Raw genomic sequence first — 26,789 nt, forward strand, 5'->3', positions numbered from 1 at the left:
CAGTCCAAGGCCAGGCCTCCCCCTTTAGACTGGGCAGCATTTGCCCCCTTGACTGGATGTCCAGGATAGGACTGGACCTCTTACATCAGTCTAAGCTCCTAGTCCAGGACAAGGTCTCCTCCCTTAGACCTGGAGCTCCTGGGCCAGGGCCAGCCCCCCCACTCAGAGAGACCCTGAGCCCCACCTGGGCCATCCAGGTGTTGGCAGAGGAAGTGGGAGCCCTCAGAGGGCCTGGCAGGCAGTCAGGACCCTGTTTGCCTTGAACAGGGGCTGGAGCCAGGTGGTCATTTCTCCCTTCAAGGCCTCACAGCCCAGCCAAGCCGCAGGGAACACGTAAACACCAGCCGAGCCGGGCGGCAGGCAGGCAGGGAGGAGGAGACCAGAAGCCCCTGACTCACCAGCCTCCTTGGCCACGGTGTCTGGACACCTCCTGGTGCTGCTCCAGATTCCAAGTCAGGCCAGGAAGACGAGCTCCAGCTCCCACCTGTCTTGGGCATGAAGATAGGCCCGGCCTTTTCTGGCCTGTCTCCCCGCAGCCCAGGCTGAGGACCTCTGAAGACCCATGGAAGGAATGTACCCTGCTGGGGGCTCCTAGAAGATAGGCCAGGCTTCAAGAGGAAGCTTCAGCTCAGAGCAGGATCTAGAGGGTCCAGGGTCATAGAAGAGAGGCCTCTAACGACCCACAACATGCAAGCCTGTGGAGAAGGAAAGACTAAGTGGGGCCCACATGTCAGCGGAGAGTGAGCAGGCTTGGACAGTCCCCTCCCATTACCGCTCAACCTGGGGTGGAGGTAGGACAGAGAACAGAATGAGGAGAAAGGGGACTGAGTTCCCTGGAAGATGAAAGGGACATGACCCAGTCCAGCGGTCTGATCAGAGCCTTGTTCAGACAGTTTGTGAGGGAAAATGGACTTTCCTTGGGGGAAGAAGGGGACACGACCATGCTCTGAGGGCACATAAGGGGACATAGACCTGCCGAGGCTGTCCGAGGGGACACAACCCTGCTCTGAGGGCGGGTAAGGAGACATAGAACTTCCATGGGTGTTTGAGGGGACAGAGCTCTACTCTGAGGGTACAGGAGGGGACAATGAACCTCCTGAGGGGGTCTCAGGGGACACAGTTCTGCTCCGAGGGTACCTGAGGGGACAAAGCTTGCCCTGTGTAGTCTGAGACACAATCCTTTCCTGAGGGCACATGATGGGACATGGACCTTCTGTGGGGGTCTGAGGAGTCACAGCTCTGCTCCAAGGGCGCATGAGGGGACATGGGCCTTCCATCATAATCTGAGGGGACTCAGCTTTGCTCCGAGGGTGCGTCTGGGGACAAGAACTGCCCTGTGTGGTCTGAGAAGAAACCATCCTTCCTTGAGGGCACGTGAGGGGACATGGACCCTCCGTGGGGCTCTCAAGGGACACAGCTCTGTTCCAAGGGCATGTAAGGGGACATTAAACTACCTAAGGGGATCAGAGGGGACGCAGCTTCACCCCGAGGGCGTGTGAGGGGTCTCTGGACCTCCTGCGGGGGTCTGTGGGGACACAGCTCTGCTCCAAGGGCACGTGAGGGGACCACGAACAACCTCAGTGGGTCTGAGGGGACACAGCTCTGCTCTGAGGGTGTGTTAGCAGACATTGAACTTCCTGAGGGGGTCGTAAGGGACACAGCTCTGCTCCAGGGTGCGTGAGGGGTCATTGGACCTCCTGAGTGAGTCTGAGGGTACACAGCTCTGCTCTGAGGGTGCGTGAGGGGACATTGAACATCCTGAGGTGGTGTGAGGGGACATAGCTCTGCTCTGATGGCGTGTGAGGGGACATTGAACCGCCCGAGGGGGTCTGAGGGGACACACTCTGCTCCGAGGGCTTTAGAGGGGACATTGAACTTTCTGAGGGGGTCTGAGAGAACACAGCTCTGCTCCGAGGGTGCGTGAGGGGACACTGGACCTCCTGAGTGGGTCTGAGGGGACACAGCTCTGCTCCAAGGGCATGTAAGGGGATATTGAACCACCTGAGGTGATCAGAGGGGACACAGCTTTGCTCTGAGGGCATGTGAGGGGATTCTGGACCCCCTGCGGGGGTCTAAGGTGAAACAGCTCTGCCCTGCGGGCATGTGAGGAGACATTGGACTTCGTGCTTGGGTCTGAGGGGACACACCTCTGCTCCGAGGGCGCATGAGGACAGGACCTGCCCTGTGTGGTCTGAGGAGACACAATCCTTCCCTGAGGGCACATGAAGGGACATCGACCTTCCCTGGGGGTCTGAGGGGACATAGCTCTGCTCCGAGGGCACCTGAGGGGACATTGAATCTCCTGAGGGGGTCTCAGGGGACACAGCTCTGCTGCAAGGGTGAGTGAGGGGACATAGACTTTCCGTGTGGTCTGAGGGGACACAGCTCTCCTCCGAGGGTGCGTGAGGGGACATTGGCCCTCCTGAGGGACCTGTGGGGATAAAACTCTACTCCGAGGGTGGGTGATGGGACAGGGACCTTCCGTGTGGGTCTGAGGGGACACAGCTCTGCTCCGAGGGTACGTGAAGGGACATTGGACCTCCTGAGCAGTCTGTGGAGACACAGATCTACTCCGAGGGCAGGTGAGGGGAAACGGACCCTCCGTGGGGGTCTGAGGGAACACCGCTCTGCCCCAAGGGCATGTGAGGGGGCACTGGACCTCCTTAGGGAGTCTGAAGGGACACAGCTCTGCTCCGAGGGCAGGTGAGGGGAATTTGGACTTCCTGAGGGGGTCTGAGGAGACACTTTATGCTCCGAGGGCATGACAGGTGACATTGGACCTCCTGAAGAGGTCTGAGTGGAAACAGCTCGGTTCTGAGGGCACGTGAGGGGACATGGACCGTCCTTGCGGGTCTGCGGGGACACAGCTCTGTTCCAATGGTGCGTGAGGGGACATTGGAGAACTGAGGGGGTCTGAGGGTACACAGCTCTGCTCCAAGGGCATGTGAGGTCACAAGACCTGCCCTGTGTGGTCTGAGGAGACAGAATCCTTCCCCGAGGGCACGCGAGGGGACATGGACCCTCTGTGGGGGTCTCAGGGGACACAGCTCTGCTTCAAGGGCATGTAAGGGGACACTGAACCACCTGAGGGGATTAGAGGGGACACAGCTCTGCTCTGAGGGCATGTGAGGGGACGTTGAATCTCCTGAGTGGGTCTGAGGGGACAAGCTCTGCTCTGTTTGTGAGGGGACACGAACCTCCCGATGGGGCCTGAGGGGACAGCTGTGCCAGAGGGCAAGTGAGGGGACATGGACCTTTTGAGGGGGTCTGAGGAGACACAGCTCTGCTCCAAGGGCATGTGAGGAGACAAGACCTGCCCTGTGTGGCCTGGAGACACAATCCTTCCCTGAGGGCACCTGAAGGGACATCGACCTTCCGTGAGGGTCTGAGGGGACATAGCTCTGCTCTGAGGGCATATGAGGGGACATTTGAGCTCCTAAGGGGGTCTCAGGGGACACAGCTCTGCTCCAAGGGTGAGTGAGGGGACATGGACCTTTCATGTGGTCTGAGGGGACACAGCTCTGCTCCGAGGGTGCAAGAGGGGACAAGACTTGCCTTGTGTGGTCTGAGGAGACACAATCCTTCCCTGATGGCACGTGAGGGACATGGACCTCCACGGGGAGTCTGAGGGGACTCAGCTCTGCTCCAACGGTGCGTGAGGGGCAAGACCTGCCCTGTGTGGTGTGGAGACACCATCCTTCCCTGAGGGCACATGAAGGGACAAGGAGCCGTTGGGGTGGGAAACACTGCGGGGACACAGCCCTACACTGAGGGTGCTTGTGGGCATGGACTTCCTGAGCGGCTCTGAGGGGAAAAAGCAGCGCTCTGAGTGCTTGATGGGGCACAGACCTTCTGTGGGGGTCAGCAGGGACACAGCTCTGCTCCGAGGGCACATGAAGTGACGTGACCCTGCCCCAGGGGGTCTGAGTGATACAGTTTTGCTCCTAGGGGGTGTGAGGGGTCATGGACCTGCCGGGGTGGGGTGGGGGCAGTGGTCTGAGGGGGTGCAGTCCTGCTCTGAGGGTACTAGAGGGGACGTGGACCATCCATCCATCAGGGGTTCTAACAGGGTCCTGGCTCTGCCTTCATTTTTAGAAGTGAGGTCTGGCTGTGGGGACCCGGTCAGAGGGTGCTGGGTCAGTGGCTCTCATTGAGCACTGGGACACACAGGCTGGACTGTGTTCAGCTATAACCCTGTTGTCTCCTCAGCCAGCCCCAGAATGATCCCAGCCCGAGGCTCCCACGGCCAACTGAAACAAGCCTTGCCTGGGGCAGAGGAGCCTCCTCTTGGGCAGCGTAGGGGACTCTAGAGCCAGACAGGGGTCTGGGCCCTGGCTGGCTTCCCGTGTTTGCTGTGTGATCCAGGGCAAGCTGCCTTCCCTCTCTGAGCCTCAGCTTCACTTCTGAGGTCAGGCTCCTGTCTAGGTCTCTTGGCCTGTGTGGTCTCAGTACCCCGACCTGCTCCCTGGTGGGCCCCCAGGCTAGCTCTTGGCTGCCTGGACAAGGACTTTATCTTTCCCTTGGGCAGACCTGGGGCCCTCAGCACTGAAGGCCAGGACATCCCCAGGTGAGAGGCTCCCTCCTTCTTCGGCATCCCGGCCATGCAGGCAGTGGGGGCCAAGAGGGTGGGTGTGGATCCTGTGCATCTCCTCCCCATCCAAAGGCTGGGGGTCAGGAAAGGGGCCAGGGTCTGGGAGGCAGAAAATTGTATCCCAGGCCTAAAACCATCCCTTCAGGCCTCAGCCTTCCATCTGTGCCTGAAAGGAGGGGAGGTGGGGCCCTTCGTGTGCCTGAATTAATTATGCCCCTGCCACCTGCAGCATCTGTTTTAGGGGGGTAGAGAGGAGAGTTTCAACGCCCCCAAAGGCTTCCTGACTGGAAGGCCTGATGGTTCTCAGTCCCAGTTCACAGACTGCAGGGTGGGGACACGGCCAGCGGTTCTGGCAGGGGACTCTGTTGATGGACAGCCCCATGGGGCTCCTGTTGGCTTTGCTTCCCAATGGTGAGGAGGAGGGGACGAGGCCAGGCTGCGAGGACGGGGTTCTGGGCATGGGACGCCGGGCTTGTGACCACTGCAAGCTCCCTTCTCAGAGCTTCAGTACCTGTGGCTCCAGACTCCAGGCCCTGGTGCACGAGGCCCTCCACCTGCTCCTCTCCACTCCCCACGCGGTGCTCTCCAGTCAGCCCTCCTTGGGGGCCTCTGCCCCAGCACCCTTTTCCTGCTGCAGCACGTATGAGTCAGGGGACGGCCTTGGTGTGAACCACGTCCTGGCCCTGCCCAGAGGCGAAACTGTCAGGCTACCTGCCCCCAACAAGCGCACCCCAACCAGTGAGATAGAGAGGTGTGTCGCGTGTCTGTTGTTATGTGTATGTGTTTGTATATATGCTTATTTGCATTTGCGTGTGTTTGCGTGTTTGTTTGTATATGTGCCTAGTTATATGTATCTGTTGTGTCTATTTGTACTGTCAGTTTGTAGTTCTATTTGTATCCTGTGTCTGTGTGTTTGTAATGTGCTCATGTTTGTAATATGTATCTGTGTGTCCGTTTGCACGTGTGTCTTTTGGTGTGTCTGTGTGCGTGACTGTACTGTGTGTGTACCAATATGTCTGTTTGTATTTATTTGTATTTATCTGTTTGTATATATGTCTGTGTATATGTGTGTGTCTATTTGTGTGTGTCTGTGTGGACCCGTGGTCTGAGAACGCCGCCTGTGGGTGGAATCTGGCCCAGAGACATGTTTGGTTTGGCCCTCATAGTATTTTCAACATCTTGAGCCAACATTTAAAAATCAGGATATTTCACATAAAAATTCAGCTTTTCAGTTTCTTTTAAAAATTCAGAAGCCCTGGCAGCCTCGGGCCTGCGTTCCCATGAGGCCACTCTCCTCCAGAGCTGCTCAGAGGCTGCCTCGTCCTCCCACCCTCCACAGCCTCACCACTTTTCTCGCCCAGCAGCACCTTGAGGATGACTGAGTTTGTGATCCCAGAGTGTGTGGTCATGACCGAGTGTAAGCCTGGTTGCCAGGAAGTGTGTGCACGAGTGTATGGGACGAGTTCATGTGTGTGTGTGTAGGGGGGAGGGTGTGTGTGCGCATAAATCCATTTTGCAATGGGGGCGTGTACACGTGAATGCGTGTGTGCATATGAGGTCAATCTGTGTCAGTGGGCTAAGCGCATGTGTGAATGTGTGCGTGTGTGCATTAGGCAAATGCGAGTGTGTGGGGGACATGTGAGTGCCTGCATGTGTGTAGGGCATCTGTGTGTGCGGAGGTTTAGGTATGTGAATGCATGCGTTTGCAGGTGTGTGTGCGTGGGGTTTGCGTGGACATATTTGTGGCCATGTGGAGTGTGTGAGCCACTGCGGTCTGAGCATGCTCTGCACAGGAGCTTCTTTCGGCCTTTGAGGGGGAATCGGATTCCGGGTTTCTGGCTGGGCCACCTTGTGGGGTTTATTTCTGTCTCAGTGCCGACCAGAGGCCTGAGTAATGGGAACATTTTAAGAAAACCAGTAAATACATAGAGAAAGGGCAGGCTGGCCGGGAAATAGGCTGGACACCCCTGCCCAGCCCACAGCTGCCAGAGGCCCTGAGTCCAGGCCTAAGGCAGGGAGGGAAGCAGCCCTAGAACCCAGCATGCTCAACCACTGTGCTCTATGGATACCCACTTCTGCCCATCCAGTGGGTGAGTCCCCTACACCACCTGGATGGCCCCTGGATCTAGGCGTCTTCGCAGCTTGGCTCTGAGCAACAGATGCTCAGGACAGGCCCAGGGGATGCCATGTCAGACCTGGTCCAGGGGCTAAGGGGACCTGACCCTCCAGGTGGGGCCCCTTTCCCAGCCAGGCTACAGTGGGTCCACATCCCTGAGTATTCTGTCCACACACGTCTCACACATACGTAGACCCTCCCTCAGGAGGGATGAGGCTGCCTGTGACCTGGCAGGGTTGGTGCTCCCCACAGGGTTGGGAGGGTACGCAATACACTCCACTTGGAGCCCACACACCCGAAAGTGCCTGGTGCCTGGAACCTGCGGAAGGCTGGTGTCGGTGGGGCGGAGTGGAGGGTTCTGTTGCTCCCCAGGACATGGCCACCACTGTTCTGGGTTTCAGGCTGACTGAGCCCCACTCCCGGGATCACCTCTGATATCAGCCCCTTAAATGACACAGGCCCCACGGGAAAGGATGGGGTGCTTCCTCTGGTGGGGTGAGGTTCCTTACAGAAGATCCACTTCAGCAGCGGGAAAAGCAGGCTATGCTGACCCACACTCCCCTGCAGGGGCCCTGGGTCAGTGTCTTCTGCTGCCCCCCAGTGGCCGTGCGCGGGCAACAGGGGAAATAAAGGCTACACGGAGATTCTTATCCATAAAGGTCTGCTGGCTGAATAGAATCGCTGGGCTCTTGGCCCTAGATCCCCACCACTCACTACCCGCCACTGTGATGCCCAGTGAGATGGTTTGGGGAAAGCCAAGTCTTTTAGACTGGTCTGAGGAAAGGAACGTGGCTCCTAGCACAGATCCCGAGACCACTTGGAAGGTCAGCTCCTGGAGAGCTGGGCAACATCAGGTTTACAGCTGCATCCTTAGCCCCTGGAACAGTGTCCAGCACAAGGTGGATACTCAGGAAACAGGACGAATTAATGCCTGAATCCCCAGCTCCTGTAAGGGTGCTGCAGCAGGCCCCAGACGCAGCTCAGAGCCCCATGGAGAGGTCACCTGAAGGTGAGCAGAAGTCTCGCACACTGAAGCCCAGGGGTGGGGAAGAGCAGCATGAAACCCCAACAGGGGAATTGGCCTGGACGATGCCTTGGGCTTGAGGATGCACAGGTAGAGTCCAGGGGACTTGATTTGCCCAAACTGGTCACCTTCACACAATTCACCTGCAGCCCACTGGGCTAGACAGAATTTTCCCTTGTAACTTTAGGGGCTGTGCCTCTCTGTGACCCTGTGTCTGCGATTCCTCACCGTGTTACAGGCCCTGTACCAGCCCGGATGTCCACCTGGCCTCTAGGGTCCTGTTCCTGCAATCCCAGGTATGACTTCCTCCCAGCCCTCGTGCTGCCTCCCCTCCTACCCAGAGGCATCAAGCGTGAGTCTCTGGGCCAGCAGGCCCTGTACTCCTGTCCTCTGCTTGGCAAAGGGGTATCCATGCTGTTGCCGAACAATTCAAACCTGACACCTCTCCTGAGATGACCCAGAGGCCAGATGTCCTCGAGGATTTCAAGCAGGAAGAGGGGCCGGGAGTGTTGGGAGGTCAGGGCTGTCCTGGAGGAGTGCCTGGTGAGCCGGGTAGCAGTGGGCACACCGGGGCTCCATCCACAGAGCTGGGCACTGCCACTTGGCCCATTTCTTCAGCCCTATGACAAAGGGGCTGCTGGGGCCTGAGAGTCTGTCGCTGGGGCCTGTCCCTCCAATCAAGAGTACTGTATTATTCTAGGTAGGAGTCCTTTATCAGATATGGGGTTTGCAAGTATTTTCTTAGTCAGTAGACTTTCTCTTCATCCTTTTAACAGGGTCTTTGTTGGAGCAAAAGCTTTTCATTTTGGTTGTCAAATTTACCCATTTTTTTCTTTATGAATTGTGCTTTCTCATGTCTAAGAACGCTCTTCACCAAGCTCTAGGTCCTGAAGGTTTTCTCCTATAATCCACTTTAATTTTTGTATAAGGTCTGAAGTGTAGGTTGGGGTTCCTTTTTGGGACCTTTGGATGGATATCCAATCACTCCAGCACAATTTACTGAAGACTGTCCTTCCTCCATTGAGCTCATTTTGCACCTTTGCCAAAAATTAGTGAGCCATACCTATGTGGGGCTACTTCTGAGTTCTCTGTATTCTTCCCCTGATCTATGTGCCTACTTTTCCACTAATACCACCATCTTGATTACTGTAGCTGTATAATAAGTCTTGAAATGGGTAGATTGATTCTTCCTGCTTTATTCTTCTATTTAAAAATTGTTTAAGCTGTTCAAGTTCTTGTAACTTTCCTGATACATTTTAGAATAATCTTGTCTATATATAAAAATCTTGAGATTCTGATATGAATTGCATTAAACCTGTGTATCAATTCTCCAGTAAAACCACCTGAGCTTGGAGATTTCTTTTTCAGGGGTTTAAAAATTATGAATTCAATATCCTTAATAGTTACAGAGCTATGCAAATTATCTTTTTCATTTGGGGTGAGTTATGGCAGTTTGCACTTTTCAAGGAATTGGTCCATTTCATCAACTTGTCAAAATGTGGGTATTTACAGTACCCCTTTATTGTCCTTTTGATGTCCATGGGGTCTATAGTGATAGCCTTATTTCATTCCTAATATGCCTAATGTGTGTCTCCTCTTTCCTTTTTTTTTCTATTTATTTTTGGCTGCATTGGGTCTTCGTTGCTGCGCATGGGCTTTCTCTAGTTGTGGTGAGCGGGGGCTACTCTTCATTGCGGTGCACGGGCTTCTCATTGCGGTGGCTTCTCTTGTTGTGGAGCACGGGCTCTAGGCATGTGGGCTTCAGTAGTTGTGGCACGTGGGCTCAGTAGTTGTGGCTTGCGGGTGCTAGAGCGTGGGCTCAGTAGTTGTGGCGCACAGGCTTAGTTGCTCCATAGCATGTGGGATCTTCCTGGACCAGGGATTGAACCCATGTCCCCTGCACTGGCAGGAGGATTCTTAACCACTGCACCACCAGGGAAGTCCCTGTCTCCTCTTTCTTCGTCAGTCTTTATTTCTTGTTAGTCAATTACTGATTTCTGCAATGTTTACCACTTTCTTTGCTCACCACTTCTTCCTGCATCCTGTGGCAGGCACTGCTGGCTGCCTTCCCGGTACTCTTTCTACCCTTCTTCCTTTCTCATGGAACCTCAATTTCAATCATGGTGGCAATGTGCCCAGCTTAAAATATCCTTACTCCCCACATGTCTGCAGTTAGGGTTGGATCTGACACAGTAATGGCTGATCAGATGTGAAGGAAAGCATGGGCGACAGGGCTTGAAGCCATGGTTTCTTCAGCTGGCTTGCCCTTTGCCCTTCCCCCTCCTGCCTGTAGCTCGAACCTGGGAGGTCGGTGGGGGGGTGGTGGTGAAGGCCTCCAAGAGAGTTAAGGACGGCAGCTGAGGACACAGAAGGGACTCACGTCCTTAGTGGTCTCAAGGAGTCACTGTACCACCTTAGACATAACACAAGAAAAAAACCCCTCCTCGTTTAAAATCCTGTAGGTGAGCATCTGCCAAATGTCATCCTGATTCCCATATCCTTCTCCCTGCCCCCTCCCTCCTCCTCCTGCTATGGAGCATCCTTTAGTAGTTCTTTCAGCAAAGATCAGTGCAGAGTAAACACTTAGTGTCATAAGCCTGAAAATGTCTATCTTGCCCTTATTATTTATTACTGAGCAGACTGATATTTATGTTTCCTCAGCACTTAGGAAAAATTTGTCTTCTACTATCTACCATTGACTGATGAAAAGTGGAACTCATTCATTAGTAGGCAAACTTTCCGTTGTTTTTTTTTTTTCCCTTCCTGTAGCTTGTTGGATTTTCCTCTTTCCCCTCAATGTTCTAATCTTGACCATTGTAGTGAAACTGCGATGTAGCCATTAAAAAAATTCTACTTCATACTCATCGAGTAATTTAGGTTGTGAATTCTGGAAATTTCTTTTAAAATTGTGTGAAATACAGTATATACAACCAAAAAAAAAAAAAAGGAGAAAATGAATGGATAAAGAATAAAATGAATTCCCACCACTTAAGCCAAGAAAAAGGACATTACCAACATCTCAGAGGGCCCCTTCCCAGAGCTAACCACAAGCCTGATGATGAGGATCATTGCCTTTGCTCTTCTGTGCCGACTTTACCACCCATGTGTGTATCCTTAGAGTATATTGTTCTACTCTGCCTGTGTTGGAACATCACACAAATGTCTCATACTTCTTTTCTTCCGTGACCTGCTTCTTTTTTTAAAAAAAAAATTTATTTTTTTTTGGCTGCGTTGGGTCTTCGTTGCTGCGTGCAGGCTTTCTCTAGTTGTGGCGAGCGGAGGCTACTCTTCGTTGTGGTGTGTGGGCATCTCACTGCGGTAGCTTCTCTCGTTGTGGAGCGTGGGCTCTAGGCGCGCAGGCTTCAGTAGTTGTGGTACGTGGGCTCAGCAGTTGTGGCTCGCGGGCTCTAGAGCGCAGGCTCAGTAGTTGTGGCACACGGGCTTAGTTGCTCCGTGGCATGTGGTATCTTCTGGGACCAGGGCTTGAACCCATGTCCCATGCATTGGCAGGTGGATTCTTAACCACTGCACCACCAGGGAAGTCTGACTTGCTTCTTTTGAGATGTATCCACAATCTTACACGGGGCTATAGCTCATTTCCTTGCTATAGAGTATTCCACTGTCAAAACAATAACTCATTGTGTCTTACTGTGTGTATGTGTGCTATTATGAACATTGCTTCTATTAGGGTTCCTGTCCCTGTCTCCCGGTATTCTTGTGCAACAGTGCTCTAGGGCACTAATAGTGGAATTGCTGGTGACTGGCTGTGCACCAGTTCAACTTTTTCAAAAGTGGTCTTACCAACCAGCATTCCCAATCCCTCCCATGGCAGGTGGGAGGCCCGCTGCTCCACAGCACACCAGGGTAGCTAGTAACCCTTCTGTCTGAAAGTCTCCCTTGTCTGGCATCACCCCAGCTAGCTGAGCTTCATTCTGTTGATTTTGAGCATGACAGAGCTTTTCTAATCCCTTTCAATCTGTTTGAAAGACTGGGTTTAGGTTTCTTTTTTTAAACGACATCAGACAAGAGTTTTTTTTTTAAAAAGCGAACAGGTACATTAATAGTAATTAATGACATATTTGGATTTATCTGTCCCACCTTTTTCTCTCTTTGCCTTCTTTTGGATAATTTATTTTTCTCAGTCCATTTTTTTTTCTTAATTTCTTTGGAAGAGGTACTAGGGACTTCCCTGGTGGTCCAGAGGTTAGTACTCTGCGCTCCCAATGCAGGGGACAGGGGTTTGATCCCTGGTCAGGGAACTAAGATTCCACATGCTGTATGGTGAAGCAAAAAAAAAAAAAGAAAAAAAAAAAGAAAAAAAGAAGGGGTACATTCTATCACTCTATTTCTATTTTTAGCGTTATCCTAGAAATGTCAGCCTGTCTGTATACCAGAGTCTTTGCTCTCTTCCTGAGTGAGCTTGGTAGATGGCTGTAATTCCAATCACCGCTCACCTCAGGACTTACTATTATTGTTGTTATGTACCCTAGCCCTTGTTTTACTTTTACTTCACAACACATATTTGTTTTGTAAGGTTAACGTCTACTTAAATTTACACTTTCTTTCTCTTCATTCCTTCTTACGATCTCAGATTTTCCATCTGGGATTCAGTCTGAAGACATTCATTCAAAAAAAGACATTCAGTTTTTTTGTTTTTTTTTTTAAGGAGAATGCTTATTTCTTTTTTAAAAAAACAGCTTTATTGAGATATAATATATACCTCATACAATTCACACATTTAAAGGTACAATTCAATGGCTTTTAGCATATTCACAGACTTGTACAACCATCACCATAATCCATTTTAGAATATTTTCATTACCTCAAGATAGATTTTTTTAAAAAAGTCTGCTGGTGACAAAACCTCTGATCTTGTTTGTCTAAAAATATTTTGTACTTGTAACATATTTTCTCTGGGTATAGAATTTCAAGTTGACAATTACCTTTTGTCCAGTTAACACTGATGCCAGATGGTACCATTCCAGTTAACACCGGCTGTGTTTAAGACATTTGCTGTGGGCTTGCTCTTTGAAAGAAAATATAATCTCTAATTTTAAGATTGTTTCTTGGTCTTTTCGTTCTGACAATTTATTACAATGTGTTCACGTATGTACTGGTTTTTAAACACGTCCGCAAATTCTTAGACTCCGCCTCGAGGTGGAACCTAATTCTTCTCCCTTTGAGCGTGGGCTGGACGCAGTGACTTGCTTCTAACAAATAGACTGTGGCAGAATATCACTTCCAAGACCTGGTCATAAAAGACCCTAAAGCTTCCTCCTGCTTCCTCTCTGGGACCACTCATTCTGGGGAAAGCCAGCCTCTACCACATGTGAACACTCATGCAAGCCTTATGGAGAGGTGCGCGCAGCAAGAACTGTGTGTGCGTAATGCTTCTCTATGCATTCCTGTGAGCGCTGGGAGTGGAAACGGTCCTAAAGCAGATCTTCCAGCCCCAGTCGAGCCTTGCGTTGCCTGCTGCCCTGGAGGACATCTTGACGGCTACTTCAAAGAGACCCCAAACTAGAACTACTCAGCTAAGCCACTCCTGAATTCCTGATCCACAGAAACTGTCAGAAAATAATGATTTGTTGTTTTAAGCCACAGAGATTTGGGGTAATTTGTATGCAGCAATTTATAATTAATACGAAGTGTGAAAAAACTTGAGGCAAACTTGCTTATTGAGCTGTAATGAACATACAAAAAGTGCACAAAACGTATATGTACAGCTCAATGAATATTTGTAAAGTGAACATACCTAATGAATCACCACCCATAACAAGAGACAGAACATTTGACTGCAGATGTCTTTTGGTTGCCCAGCTTGAGAACTGTTGACCTCGAACCTGTAGACTGGTGATTCTGAAAAGTTCAGTCATGTAAAAAAAAAAAAGACCTTTGCCCCATTTTTGCCTTTTTTTCCCCCTGGAACTCCAACCACAAGTTGGATCTTCTCACTCTATCCTTCATATCTCTTAGCCTCTTGTTTACATTACTGATTTGTTTATCGCGCTGGCTGCATTCTGGATAACCTCTTCAGATCTAGCTTCCTATTCACAAATTGTCTCTTTGGCTCTAATTCACAGATACAAGGTTTTAAATTGCTATAATAATTTTTACTTCTAGAGCATCACTTTGGTTCTTCTGCAAATCTATTCTGGTTTTCAAGCTTCTCTTTTAGTTCTTAAATCATTTTTAAACATTGAAATTATCTGACTGATAATTCTAATGTCTGAAGTGTTTGCAACTCTCATGCTACCATGTTCTTTCTGATGTCCTTTGCTCTGAGTGCTTTGTTGCCTAGTATATCTCGCTAACTTTTCTGTAAGCTATCCCTCTTTCTTGGAACTTTATTGGTGGGGATTCTTTGAGGACTAAGATGAATAAAGATTCATTCAGATCGGATCTGCATTTCCTTCTATCAAGTGTCTGAGACCACCACATTCTGGGACCACTGTAAATCTTGGCCTGAGGTTTCCCGTGTGCAAACCCACATGAGGGAGGGCTGCCTCAGTTCTCAAGGGAGACTTTATTCTACTCCAGTAATTGGCAGGGTTCAAGTTCCCCTTGGGATGTCAAGACTACAGACTGATTATTAGTTTACAGAGGGTGCTGCCCTTTGGGGCCCCACCAGGCACTGAGGGCCTCCAAAACCAAGGCTCGATTTCACCTGGCTTGTCAAATACCTCCAGGGCAAAGGTCAGGCTTCAGCATTCTGCCACTTCTCTTACCTTTTGGCATGAGTATTCCATACTTTCTTGCCAGATCATTGATGCATTTAAAAAGCATTTGTCAATATTTATTTACCTAGTATTTTTAGCTGTTTTCCAAGGGAAGATCAGTTCAGGCAACCATCTTACCGAGGTGCCAGAAACAGAAGTGATTGCTACTCCTTCTTCAAGTACCTTTTTTCTCCAGTTTTCTTTTCCCAAACGAATTCCTATCAGCTAAAGGACAGCTACCAGTACGTCAGGGCTCTCAACCTATCCCCTCTCTCTCCTTCTTTCTCTCTCTCTGCCACCTTTTGGATCTTCAATTTTACTTCCAATTTATTAATCCCTTCTTTGACTATAAGTAATCATTTAGCTCCTCCAGTGAGTTTCTTACTTTAATAAACATTCTTGGGCTTCCCTGATGGCTCAGCAGTTAAGAATCCACCTGCCAATGCAGGGAACACGGGTTCAAGCCCTGGTCCGGGAAGATGCCACAAGTCGCGGAGCAACTAAGCCCGTGCGCCACAACTACTGTGTCTGCGCTATAGAGCCAGCAAGCCACAACTACTGAGCCCGCGTGGCACAACTACTGAAGCCCACGCACTCTAGGCCCTGTGCTTCGCAACACGAGAAGCCACCGCAATGAGAAGCACGTACACCGCAACGAAGAGTAGCCCCCGCTCTCCGCAAAGAGAGAAAGCCCGCACGCAGCAACGAAGACCCAACGCAGCCAAAAATAAATAAATAAATAAATTTTAAAAAATAAATAAATAAACATTCTTTATTTCCAAGATTTCTAATCAGTTGTTTCTTATACCAAATCCCTGTTCTTGAGTTGTGTGAGATCAAAAAGTCCCTCTTTGATCTCACTGGTGATAAAACAAATGCTCATTTTAAAGCCTGTTAGGATATTATCGTTTTACTTTCTTCAAGTAGAAATTCTCCCACTTGTTGGGCTGCTGGCCATTCTTTATGGCACTGGATTTTCTCATGCATTTTATAATTTTTGAGTGTCCCTCATGGGTGATAGTTTTTGCTTTTCTCTCTCCCTGCAGGGCCGTTGTTCTATAGGGCACACAGGGCTGCAAATGCAGAAGCAAACCTTTCATTAACTCTCTGGGCTCTCATACAGTGGGGATATCCTTACTCTGGTGCTGAGTGGGAGCCTAGTTGCCAGTCGCAGGTGTCTGAGTCCTACACTGCCACAGACAAACATCCTGCTTCCAACTGCAATCCCAGGAGGTGGGGGCATCTTTTCACCCTTTATTCCTAGGAAGGGAAGCCCAGCTCTAGACCCTGGCTATGCAGAGAGAGCCTGGCTCCAGTCCTGACACCTGTGGGGCATGTCTGATCCCTGTCCGTTGTGGGAATCAGTCCTGGCCTTGTCTCACTGCTCACCACAGCAGTCAGCCACCTACCACTTCAGCCCTTACTCATAGCTGCCAGTTTCTGCTCCCTTCCCAAGAATTATCTTCTTAGAGGAGTTGCATAATTTTAAGTTAAACCATTTACTTTATTGTATGAGTGACAGTCTGTGTGCACATACTCCCTCCACCTCTACCGCCCGAGTCCTCAGCACCGTCTACCAGAGCTGGGCCATTGTGTTCCTGGAAGCTGGCACGGAGGGAGGAACACACCGGGGTGACTCAGGGCAGGGGCGGGAGGCTCAAGGGGAAACCATGAAGGAAACTTAAGAGTGTGATCATCCTGGAGGAGATGAAACTCTAAATGGTCACAGGTACCTGGAGTCAGACTTGTGGCCAGCCGGTCATTCTGGAGAGTCAGCTCCACAGAGGAGGCTCACGGTCCTGAAGCCAGGACCTTGGGGACCCAGGGTCCAAGACCACCCCCGAAACCCAGGCTACAATACCCCAGTCTTTAGCAGAATGGGCCACCCTCCCCCATACAGGTGCCCTGTGCCAGGGAAGCCAGCGTCTAGCTCTGGCCGGTGAAGTGGGGAGACGGGCTGCTGGGGCTGTGGGTGGAATGTGAACGAGCAGCGCCAGGGGCCCCGAATCTGTAGTGGCCCAGAGTCGAGGCTTTGCCAAGGCACAGCTCACCCCCTTCATGGGCCCAGTCGCTTCCTTCTCACTGCGAGGGGGTCCACAGAGGACCAGAGTGGGAGCCTCTCCAAGGTATCCCACAAACTACTGTAAGGCCTATCTCTGTCACCCACGGATTTTGAGATGATCACCACTGACCAAGGACTGGACCAGAACCTGGACCCAGAAGGTCAGGCCTGGGCCTTCCCCACCCCTCCAGCCTCAACATGTTCAGCCCAACACAGGGCTTACTCATATTAAACATCACCTCTGCAGCTGCCCCGTCTTGGGGCCCAAACCCAGAGTATCCCAAATATTCAGGAGGTTTCTGCCATACACAGGGGTCTGCTTGTTTCTATTTCCAGACATTAAAAAAATTCAAAATAACATATATATGAGAGATACAGCAAGCCCACAGAGTTGTTGCTGGCTCTGCCCCAACTCAGCACGCTGGGGACCACTCAGGAGACAAGGAGCCGACCTCACAGCATGGGGAGGGGTGGGGTTCAGACTGCTAGGCAGGGAGTCACTGTTCTGAGGCCAAACTGGAGGTGATGGCAAGCCCAGCCCCGACCCTTGCCCAAGACCATCCTCCTATAGAACAGGCCTGAAAGGCGGGCGGCGAGGGGATAGGGCGTGCCTCAGTCGGAGTCACCAGCCTCTTGTTCGGTGGTGGTGGCCGCCACTGCAGAGGCCAGGTTGTCCTCCTGGCCCTTCAGCCTCTCACCTGGAAGGGTGGCAGACAGGAGGAGTGGAGAGGGGCCGTGTGTTTGCGCCACCACCCAGAGGGCAGGGAACGCTGCCTTACCAGGCCCCGCACTTACGGATCAGCTCGGCGATGGCCCTCTGGGTCCGCTTTTCTAGCTTCTCCAGCTTCTTGGCTACATCTCTCTTGAGGTCCCTGGAGCAGGGAGGCGGGAGGAGGCCGGAGGCTGAAGGCTGGCCTGGTGTGGCCTTGGGGCCTTCCCCTCCCACAGCCCCTCCGGCATCAGGAATCACACTCAGGTGCCTGAGGTCAGGATGCTCCTCCCCCCTCTCTTTCTGTGTCCTCCAAAACCCAGCACCAGCCAACCTTGCCAGTCCCAGTGAGGCAGGGACTAGCACCACAGACCCACCCAACACAGGGGACCGAGTCAAGGTGTACAAGGCAGATGGTTCTTAGGATCCTCTCTTTGTCTGTTCCCCTTGGTCTCCATCAGGAAGTGACTTGCCCTGGCCCGCTGGGGGTCCTGCTCCTCCTTCGACCACACGTTCACCCTCACCACCAGGAGCTTCCAGAAGTGCACACACAGCCTATTCCCCCTGGATCTGGGTTTCCAAGGACACGCGCCCCATGCTTTTGTTGCATCATATCAGAACACCTTCAGCTAGTGCCGTACTTGACACAGAATTTCAAGTGAGAGGGAAATGGCTGGTACCTCTGGCCCAAGGTAAGGCGAACACATGGCCCTCTCTCACCCTCTTTCTCTGCCCAGTCAAAGGGGCACCATGAAGGATGAGCATCCCCATTTCACTGCAGAGGGAGCTGAGGCCAAAGGAAAACAGGCTAGCTGGTGGCAGAACTGGCACAGAAAACTTCATCTGCCCTTCCCACCGTCTTGCCTCTACCCTATGGCTCCCTGAACGGTCAGCCTTGTTCAAATGGAGCTCTCTGAGGTGGGGCGGGCCCTCATCCTTTCAGAAGGGACTTTTGGAGGGGACTGCTGAGCCCCCTCTGCCCGAGCCCCTCCCCACCCTTAGGTGTCATTCCCCGTCATGTCCCTCTCATTCTCCACTTACGTCCTTCTCGGCGCTTACTTCAGACATTAATAATCTCCTGTAGCTGTATGTCTACACTGCCTGCCTCCCGTTGCGAGGCTGGGAAAGGCCCAGCCGGAGCCCATGCCTAGCACCAAGAGTGTCCCAGTCAGTCTGCACTGGTCCTACATGGGCAACACTCACCAATCAGGCTTCCGGGGTGCGAGGTTGGCCAGGTCCTGGGGAGGGAGGAGACACATGTCAGGGCTGGAAGGGCTTAGCCCCAAGGGACGTAGAAGACAGGGGACAGAGGTAGGAAAAGGGGAGAAAAGGGAGGAGGAAGGAGGGGGCTGAGGGGAAACAGGGAGGTAGAAAGGGAATAGAGAAGTGACGAGAAGGAAGGATGTGTGAAGAGAGCAGGTGGGAAGGAGAAAAGGACCCACAGAAGGAGCAAGAGAGGATGGGGACACCCCCAGGCGCTCACCACTTCCTCAATGATGGGCTCTGGCTTGGCGGCCTCCAGCTGCTCCTTCACCTTCTCTTCCACTAGAGGGCGCAAGACAACAACGGAGGCAGGTCGGAAAGGAGCCACCACTCTCCCAGATAGGCAAACTGCAGCCTCAGGTCCCTGGGAGAGTCTGGGCTTTCTTGCCCCACCTCTCCCCTTGGCCCCTAACTACCTAGAGGTGAAGATCCTGCAAAGGCAGCTCTGGAGGAAGGGCTTGGGTTTCTCAGGACGAAGGCAATCCGGGGATGAAGGAGGGCCAGCAGGCGGCAGCCAGCTAGAGTAGATGGAGCCAAGACCTCTAGCCAGGAAGCATGGGTGCTTCTCTTAGTCCCAGGATCCCCAGCTGGGAAATGAGACAGTTGCCTGGATATATCCAAAGTATGGTTTTGGGAAGGGCCTTGAGGACTGGCTTTTCCCATACCCTCCTGGGGCTCCTGGGCTCTGAGGACGTGCCCTGGGAATGGCCAGGGCACAGGTGGCATTTCTTCCCGTCCCACTCTTAGATCTGTGCTCCCAAGACCAGCGGGGCAGCCACCTTGAGGAGTCCTGCCCACGTGTACCTCCCGGCTCCACCCAGCTGCCAACAGCACAACGGGCCTCTGGGTGGCCTGACCAGGAGGGCCCTGACCCTGTGGGGACAGATGTCAAGAACAACAAATTTGGGCTCCATGGGCTTCCTCTAACCCCCCTCACCATTGTCGCCGGTCTCCTCATGGCCCCTCTGCCCTGCCTCACCTCCCTCCAGCCACAAGTGCTGACCCTGAGACATGGGACCAGTTCCCCGTCCCTGTCCTCTGTCCTGCCTTACTCTCCCCACCATGCCACTGCCTCACCATGGCAAGGCCCAAACCATGAAGCAGATCACCTGGGAAGTGTGTGAACCTCAGGGCCGAAGGAGATGGGGAGGCAGACTGGAGTGTGGCTGAATGCGCAACACTTTACTCTTTTATAAGATAAATGTATCTATTGGTTTATTACTCATATAATTAAAAATTGATAAAAACAAAGAATAAAAAACACGGCCAGGGCCAGGGATCTGCATGATAAGAAGCACCCCAGCATCTCTAGCGTGGATGGCTCTGGACAGGCTGCAGCTGGCCAGATGCTCCGGCTGCTGTGCAGCTCCCCACACCGTGGTGTGACTGGGCAGCCTCCGGGCCAGGCCCTTCATCCCACCAGTGAGAACACCTCTGCCCATCCTTTGTGCTCTGGCACTGCCACGCCCCAAGCTGGGCGGGTGTCTGCCTGCCCACTATTCTCCAAGCACCTGGATGGTCAGCCCGTCTTCAGCGTCTCTCACTCTGACCCTCCAAGGGCCCGCAGCACCCATCACCCTGCCCCTGCTGTCCAAGGGCCCCAGGGCCACTTCCACTTCTCAGCCCGGAGAGGTCCTCTGAGGGGATGTGGCCACTTCCCTCACAGGCCCCTGGAAAGCCTCCAAGGCAAGGCGTGAGCAGGGCGGAGCGGGCACAACAGGCCGCTTCAGTGCCCAGACTGCTTCTAGTCGTGCATCTGCCATGAGATGGTGACGGAGGGTCCTGGAGGCCCAGCTTCCAGCCCTGGCACTGCCAGTTATTCTCCAAGAGACGGTGACACCTGCCAAGGTGGAGGCAACCAACAGTGCCATGGAACAGAGGTGGAGATGCAGCCCACCTACCTGCGACTGGCTTGGCCTGGGGCACCCTTCTCTTCTTCAGGTCCTCATCCTCTGGGACATAGTTCCGCAGCCTGAGTTCCCTAAAGGGCAGAGAGAACAAGCAGAGAGAAAGTAAGGTGTAACACAGTCTCATTCACCTTATACAGGTTGCAGGTTGGCATGTGATGAAGCCATAGGAGCTGGCTACTTCCTGGACTTTCCTCTGGTCTCTCTGGAGAGGACCTGGTGAAGGGGGACAGCACAGGAACAGAAGCTTCACTGTGATAGGCTCCCTTCTCCGAGCCTCAGCCTCCTCATCTTCCAGTTAGCAGCCGGGCTGGGTGCTCTCCCAAAGCCCCACCTGCACTGTAGGTTCTCATCAAGAGCTGGGGTCAGGGGTGCACAGAGAGCATTCACTGGATGTCTCTCCAGCGTTATCTCCATTTGACAGTTACGGGAACTGGGGGTCAAAGAGACTGCACCATTTTTATAGGGTCATACAGCAGTGGTCGCAGCATCTGAGACAAGGCAAGCTGTGACTCCAAGCCAGGGCCAGAGCTACTCCTAAAAGAGGAAGCCAGTGGTCACCCTCTGGTTCCCCAAGCCCCACCTGCTCCTCAGAGCCTTCGTGCCCTGGAGCCTCAGCTACTGGTGGCAAGGGTCTGGTGTGCTGGCCAGCAAGGGCTGAGGGAACAGGCATGACAGTGTGCAAGGCTGGGAAAGCCACAATGCACCTGGACAGCCATGAGAAGTTCACATACCTCGCCCCTGCAAGGGGTTTTTTAAATCTACCAGAGCAGATCCCACGACCTCCTCTATGAAGGGGGAGCGGCCACAAGGAGCCAGAATGGCACACTGGGATTGACCAGCGACCGTGGTGTTGTTTTCCTCTTATTGCAGTCTCCTCGGGCAGGGCTGGCTGTACCAAGTGCTCACTGGAGGCCTCCCTGGCTCAGCAGCTCATCAAACCCCGACTCCCACACACAGCAGCCTGCCCGCAGGACGGGCCCTTGGCTAACTCCACAGGGTAGCAAAGAGAGAGTTCCTGGGGGCTGCTGCTTAATAAAGGCAAGACAGAGACACTGGGACAGACCATCTAGGCCCTGTGGGAGGCAGAAGTGGCCTCCCCAACCGGTTAGCCAGATGGGACTGGGATGTGGGTCCTCTTTCTTCCCCACTACCTCTTCTGAGCCCTCTCAGGACTGCTGGCGCCTCAGAAATCCTGGGAACATTTTCTCAACAGGAGACCTCCTGTGGTCTGTCATCTATGGAACCCTCTGTCTGTGCCAGGGAAATGTGTGGCTGATTTCTCTAGCCCCTGGGCAAGCAAGCTTTTCCAGAAGGGAGGCAGGAGGTGCCTGTGGCTACACAGTTAGCAAGTGACAGTGGTCTGAACTTGGGGGTTTTCTGACACCAAATCAGTCCCCTATTCACCAGCTTCACCTGCCCCCCTGCCCTCTGCCAGGGCCCCCAGGGCCTGCAGTCCTGGGGCTTGGCTAAACCTGTGTGCCTGGGAGTAGTACCAGCATGGCCTGTGTGGAGGAAGCCTGCTGCCTACTCCCAGGGTCTACCTCCTCTAAGGAGCAGGGACACCATCCCCTAATGCCTGGAGGTAAATGCCAGGTCACTAAGGCACTGGAAGAGAAAGTGGGGCATGATCGGTACACTGACTTTCGTTTGTAACAGGGTGGGGAGAAAAGTGGAAGAGAAACTGGGTGTGGGAAGAAAACTGTGGGGATTCGTGAGAATAAAAAAAAAACTGTCACTCTCAGAAACTGGCTCCAGGGTCTTGTAAGAGATCAGAGAGAGGAGAGTCTGGTGGCAGCTGTACGCAGAGCTCATAGCAGTAACCACAAGCACCCACACCTCCAGCACCCCCTGCTGCCCAGGCTTCAGAAGACTAGCCGGAATGAGGGAGGACACAGCAGGAGTCACGGAGGGGCCAGAAGCAACAGGAAAGAGCAGCAGCATCTGGTGGGCTGGCTGCACAGCAACCACCCCCAGCACCCCCGGTAGCCCCGCCGGCCACTGTCCCCTGTTCTCCCCTAGAGCTGAGCACTGGTCAAGCACTCAAGAACACCTGGGTCCCAGTCACTGTGGAAGTGCCCCATGCTGGGCTCCGATTTTCACATCTGTAAACAAGAAGGCTATGCTGGGTGTGTCGAGCTCTGTCAAGCTAGGTTCAAGTCCTTCCCTGGTTCAGTCTGTTGAGAGATAATGAAGAGACTGACCCTCACTAATGTCCAATTAACTGCTCCTCCCACCCCACCCCTATTTACCACCAAATGGCAAAAGTCTCTGGAGAGGTCATGGGGCACTGGGTTCTGCTCTGGGGCCTGGCCTTGCTAACAAAGGAACAAGGTTTAATTCCCTCCTTCTGCAAACTTAAAAAAAATCTGTGTGAAAAAAAAAAAAAAATCTGTGTGTTGGTGAATTACCACGGCAAACAAGGACCTGAGGGGCTGCAATCACAGAAAGAAGGGAAGTGCAACAAGGTGAGCCTGGCTTTGGGCATTTCTTTCCCCTTAAAGCACTTGTCTTTTTACAAGCAGAAGCTGAAAAGCCGAGAGACCAAGCAGAGCTTCCTGCGATCTCATGAGGCTGAAGAGACAAAAATTTGTGTTCAGTGAGAGGAAGCCTCTTCATCAGTCCTGAAAGGGTAGGTCAGGGTATCCATGTCTGACAAAAGCTGGAATAAACTCCTTCTGGGGGAAAATAAACTATTCAAAATCCCAAATTATCTCTGGAACTTTTCATATGCAATATCCAGAATTCAATCAAAGCCAAGAGAAAAAAATAAAGATAACAGAAATGCACTCACAGGAGACCTAGATACTGGAATATAGTATCAGAAATGAAATGTACGTTAATTGAAATTATTAAAAGTTCAGGAAGGTATACCACAAGATCAAGAATTTTAGCAGAGGGCTTCCCTGGTGGTGCAGTGGTTGAGAGTCCGCAACAGGAGAGGCCACAACAGTGAGAGGCCCGCGTACCGCAAAAAAAAAAAAAAAAAAAAAAAAGAATTTTAGCAGAGATCTGAATTTCGGAAACTGTAAAAATCAATCAAATGGAAATTCTACAAGTGAAAATAGAATCAAAATTAATAAATCAATAAATGGGTTCAACAGCAGTGTGGATACTGCTAAAGAAAGGATTAGTGAACTGTAAGATAAGCCAGAAAACATCCAGGCTGAGGGACAGAAGTAAAAAAGTTGAAAAATACAGAAAATAACTTAAGAAACATATGGAACATGGTGGAAAGATCTAACATACATGTAATTAGAGTCCCCAAACCAATATTTAAAGAGATAATGAGTGAAAAATTTACAGAATTAATTAAAAACATCAAGCCATAGATTAAAGAAACTCTATGAACTCCAAAGAAAAGCATAACTAGGCAAATCACTGTCAAACTACTTAACACCAAAGACAAATTCTTAAATTGGACAAAGACACCCAAACTTCAAAGGAGAAACTGAAAATGACAGCTGATTTTTCAACAGAAGCCATGAAAATCGTAAGACAATGGAGAGATACATGGGAAGGGCCAAAAGTAAATAAAATGCCACACCAGAATTATAAGGCTAGGTTAAACAGCCTTCAAAGAAAGACTTTTCCAGATAAAGAAAAATTGGGAAGATTAGTCATCAGAGGATCTGTTCTTTAAGAAATACTAAAGGGAATGCTTTAGACTGAAGGAAAATGATGTCATATGGAAGCATGGAACTCAGGAAGGAATGAAATGCGTTCCTTGAGAAACATGAAAGAGTAAATACGTGGGTAAATTTAAATGAATATTGACTGTATAAACAGTAATAATGACTTGTGGGATTTCAAATATAGCAACAACAGTACAGAAAACAGGAAGAGAGGCAAATGGCCTTAAAGTGTTCTGAGGTTGTGGCACTGTATGGGAAATGGTAAAATGTGACTTGTTATTAGACTTTGATGAGTTAAGGATGTATGTTGTATCGCTGTGGAAACCTCTAAAAGGGAAAGGAGTATATTATTAGCAAGATAACAGGAAGGACATGGAAAGATTAAAAACAAAAAATCCAAAAGAAGACCGGACTTGAGACACAACAGGAAAGCCAAGAAACAAACGGTAAGACAAGAGGGTCACGAGGTGGGCCCAGGCTGCCGTCCTGGGGGCTTCCCCCTGCAGAGACTGGAGCTGCCACAGCTCTTGGAGACTGGGTGGGATGTGACTGCACTCATCAGGCAGCACTGGCGTCTGGAATTCACCCTTCTGGAGGCCACTAGACCAAACACTGGTTCTGCTATCCCCATTTTAGAACGAGGAAGCTGCTCGGGTGAGAGGGTACAAGAGCCTTGGCCTTCCAACAGTGTGACCTGGGTTCAAATCCAGCTTTGAAGCTTTTGAGACAGGATGGAAAGTGTCATGCTTTCATTGGCTTCCATATGGAAATCAAAGGTATCATTTCTCATGAGGCTGTGGGTGACACAGAATGTGGACATCAACACTGCACAGAGTGGTGTCCTGCAGAGCAAAGGTCAAATCGCCCAGGAGTGCTACCTTCCCACTCCACACTGCTGCCCCAGAAGCCCCTTCCTAAACCCTGAGAGCTCTCTAACTGCTAGGAGGGGAATATGGCAGACTGTCCCAAAATGGGACGGTCAACCCTCCAAAGCCCAGAGAGTAACCCTTGAGTGCAGGTGGGAACGAGCAGCCCAGCAGCCCATGGCTGGGCCATGCCCAGCCCGCATGGCCTACCAAGCCTTCTCAAAATACTGCGCAAGCAGATCGAAAGTGGTCCTCGTGTGGCCCACAGGGTGGCAGGGACGCGCCTGTTTCTGCACATTGCACATCAAGTGGCAGGGCTGGCCAGGACATACCCCAGCAGTTGAGGCCCAGCCAAAGAACAGCTTACTACCTGCCTCTCCAGTATGTCTGATCTCCATGAACTTGGCATTGTTACTAGTAAGTCCAGGAGCCTGGCTTCTTATCTTACTGCTTATATCTACAGCCCTTTCTGCTCAGCACTAGGTGTGAAATGGACCTGGACTGAAATCTTCTGGATAAGGAAAGAAGACAGATTCCAACTGCACGGGCTTTTCCTACGCCTGAGGCAATGCCCAGACACTGAGGAAATGTGAGCCGATCCCCAGCTCTCCAGGAGCCAAAGGCAGATGGTGGAGAGAGCCAGGCCAGAGAAGAACCAGGAGCCTTTCAGACTCCCCCGGTCTAAGGCTGCAAAACAGGGGAGTCCTTTGCTAAGGTGCTCTGGAGGACACAGACATTAAGAGCCCCCTCCTGGAGCTAACCCTCTCCTAGCGGGGAGAGTGCATCATGCAAACCCTGGTTATGTGCCCTTTGGCCCATATGAACAATAGAACGCCACATGACCAAAGGGACAAGGAAGATGCTTTTTATGAACTTTTGTGTAATGAATGTCAAGATGTACTGTCAAACTGACATGAGCGAGGTGAGGAACACTAGTATGGCAGTATAATGTGCTATCACGTGTGTAACAACAAGCATGTGTGTGTGGGGGTTGGGGGGATATATATCAGCATATTTGAATATCTGTGCACAGTCCGCCTCTGAAAGGAGCCAAGCAGCTGGCCCTCAAGGTGGTCTTGCAACTAGGAGGTTGGGAGTGAAGGAAGACTTTTTCCCCCTGTGTGTCTTTTAACACCTTTTGCGTTATGAATCATGAATCCTTTACATACTCAAAAAATAAAATAAAATATATATAAAATACATAAAGATACACCCAGACATTACATGGATCATTATATAACCACTGAAAATAATGTCTGCAAAGGATTGTTCTGAACATACAACAGACAGAAAACAACAACCAAACGTTGACAATGAGGGACTTCCCTGGTGGGCAGTGGTTAAGAATCCACTTGACAGTGCAGGGGACAGGGGTTTGAGCCCTGGTCTGGGAAGATCCCACACGCCATGGAGCAACTAAGCCCGTGTGCCACAACTACTGAGCCTGCGCTCTAGAGCCCGTGAGCCACAACTACTGAGCCCATGTGCCACAACTACTGAAGCCCACAGGCCTAGAGCCCGTGCTCCGCAATGAAGAGAAGCCACCGCGATGAGAAGCCCGCGCACCACAACGAGGAGTAGCCCCGGCTCGCCGCAACTAGAGAGAGCCCACGCGCAGCAACAAAGACCCAATGCAGTCAAAACTAAAATTAATTAATTAATTTAAAAGTTGACAATGATTATCTAAGAGTGATTTTTCACTTGGCTATTTTGAATGTGCCAAGACCTAGTTCAGACAGGCCCCTGCCCAGCTGAAGCTGCCATCACATCTGAGCCACATGGTCTGCACCTACTCCCACCCAAGACTCCACAGAGCCCAGCCCAGCTTCTCTAAATTTACAGGCTGAAGGGCTTCCCTGGTGGCACAGTGGTTGGGAATCCGCCTGCCAATGCAGGG

General features: G+C 51.6%; 1 protein-coding gene across 1 annotated transcript in view; it reads right to left on the reverse strand.

Annotated features, from left to right (window-relative positions):
* Positions 1–16,808: 16,808 nt before the first annotated feature.
* Positions 16,809–26,789, reverse strand: part of CCDC12 (coiled-coil domain containing 12) — a 46,971-nt gene continuing 36,990 nt past the window's right edge. Inside the window, exons 3-7 of the mRNA XM_029242458.1 lie at positions 20,386–20,465; positions 18,705–18,766; positions 18,425–18,459; positions 17,308–17,384; positions 16,809–17,210 (exon numbers count right to left, since the gene is read on the reverse strand). Of these exons, the coding sequence (XP_029098291.1) occupies positions 17,125–17,210; positions 17,308–17,384; positions 18,425–18,459; positions 18,705–18,766; positions 20,386–20,465 (340 nt within the window). The 3' untranslated portion in view covers positions 16,809–17,124. The remainder of the gene's footprint in view (positions 17,211–17,307; positions 17,385–18,424; positions 18,460–18,704; positions 18,767–20,385; positions 20,466–26,789) is intronic.

This window comes from Monodon monoceros, unplaced genomic scaffold (genome assembly GCF_005190385.1).
Source record: "Monodon monoceros isolate NGI ecotype Baffin Bay Population unplaced genomic scaffold, NGI_Narwhal_1 Super_Scaffold_3, whole genome shotgun sequence".
Taxonomy (NCBI): Eukaryota; Metazoa; Chordata; class Mammalia; order Artiodactyla; family Monodontidae; genus Monodon; species Monodon monoceros.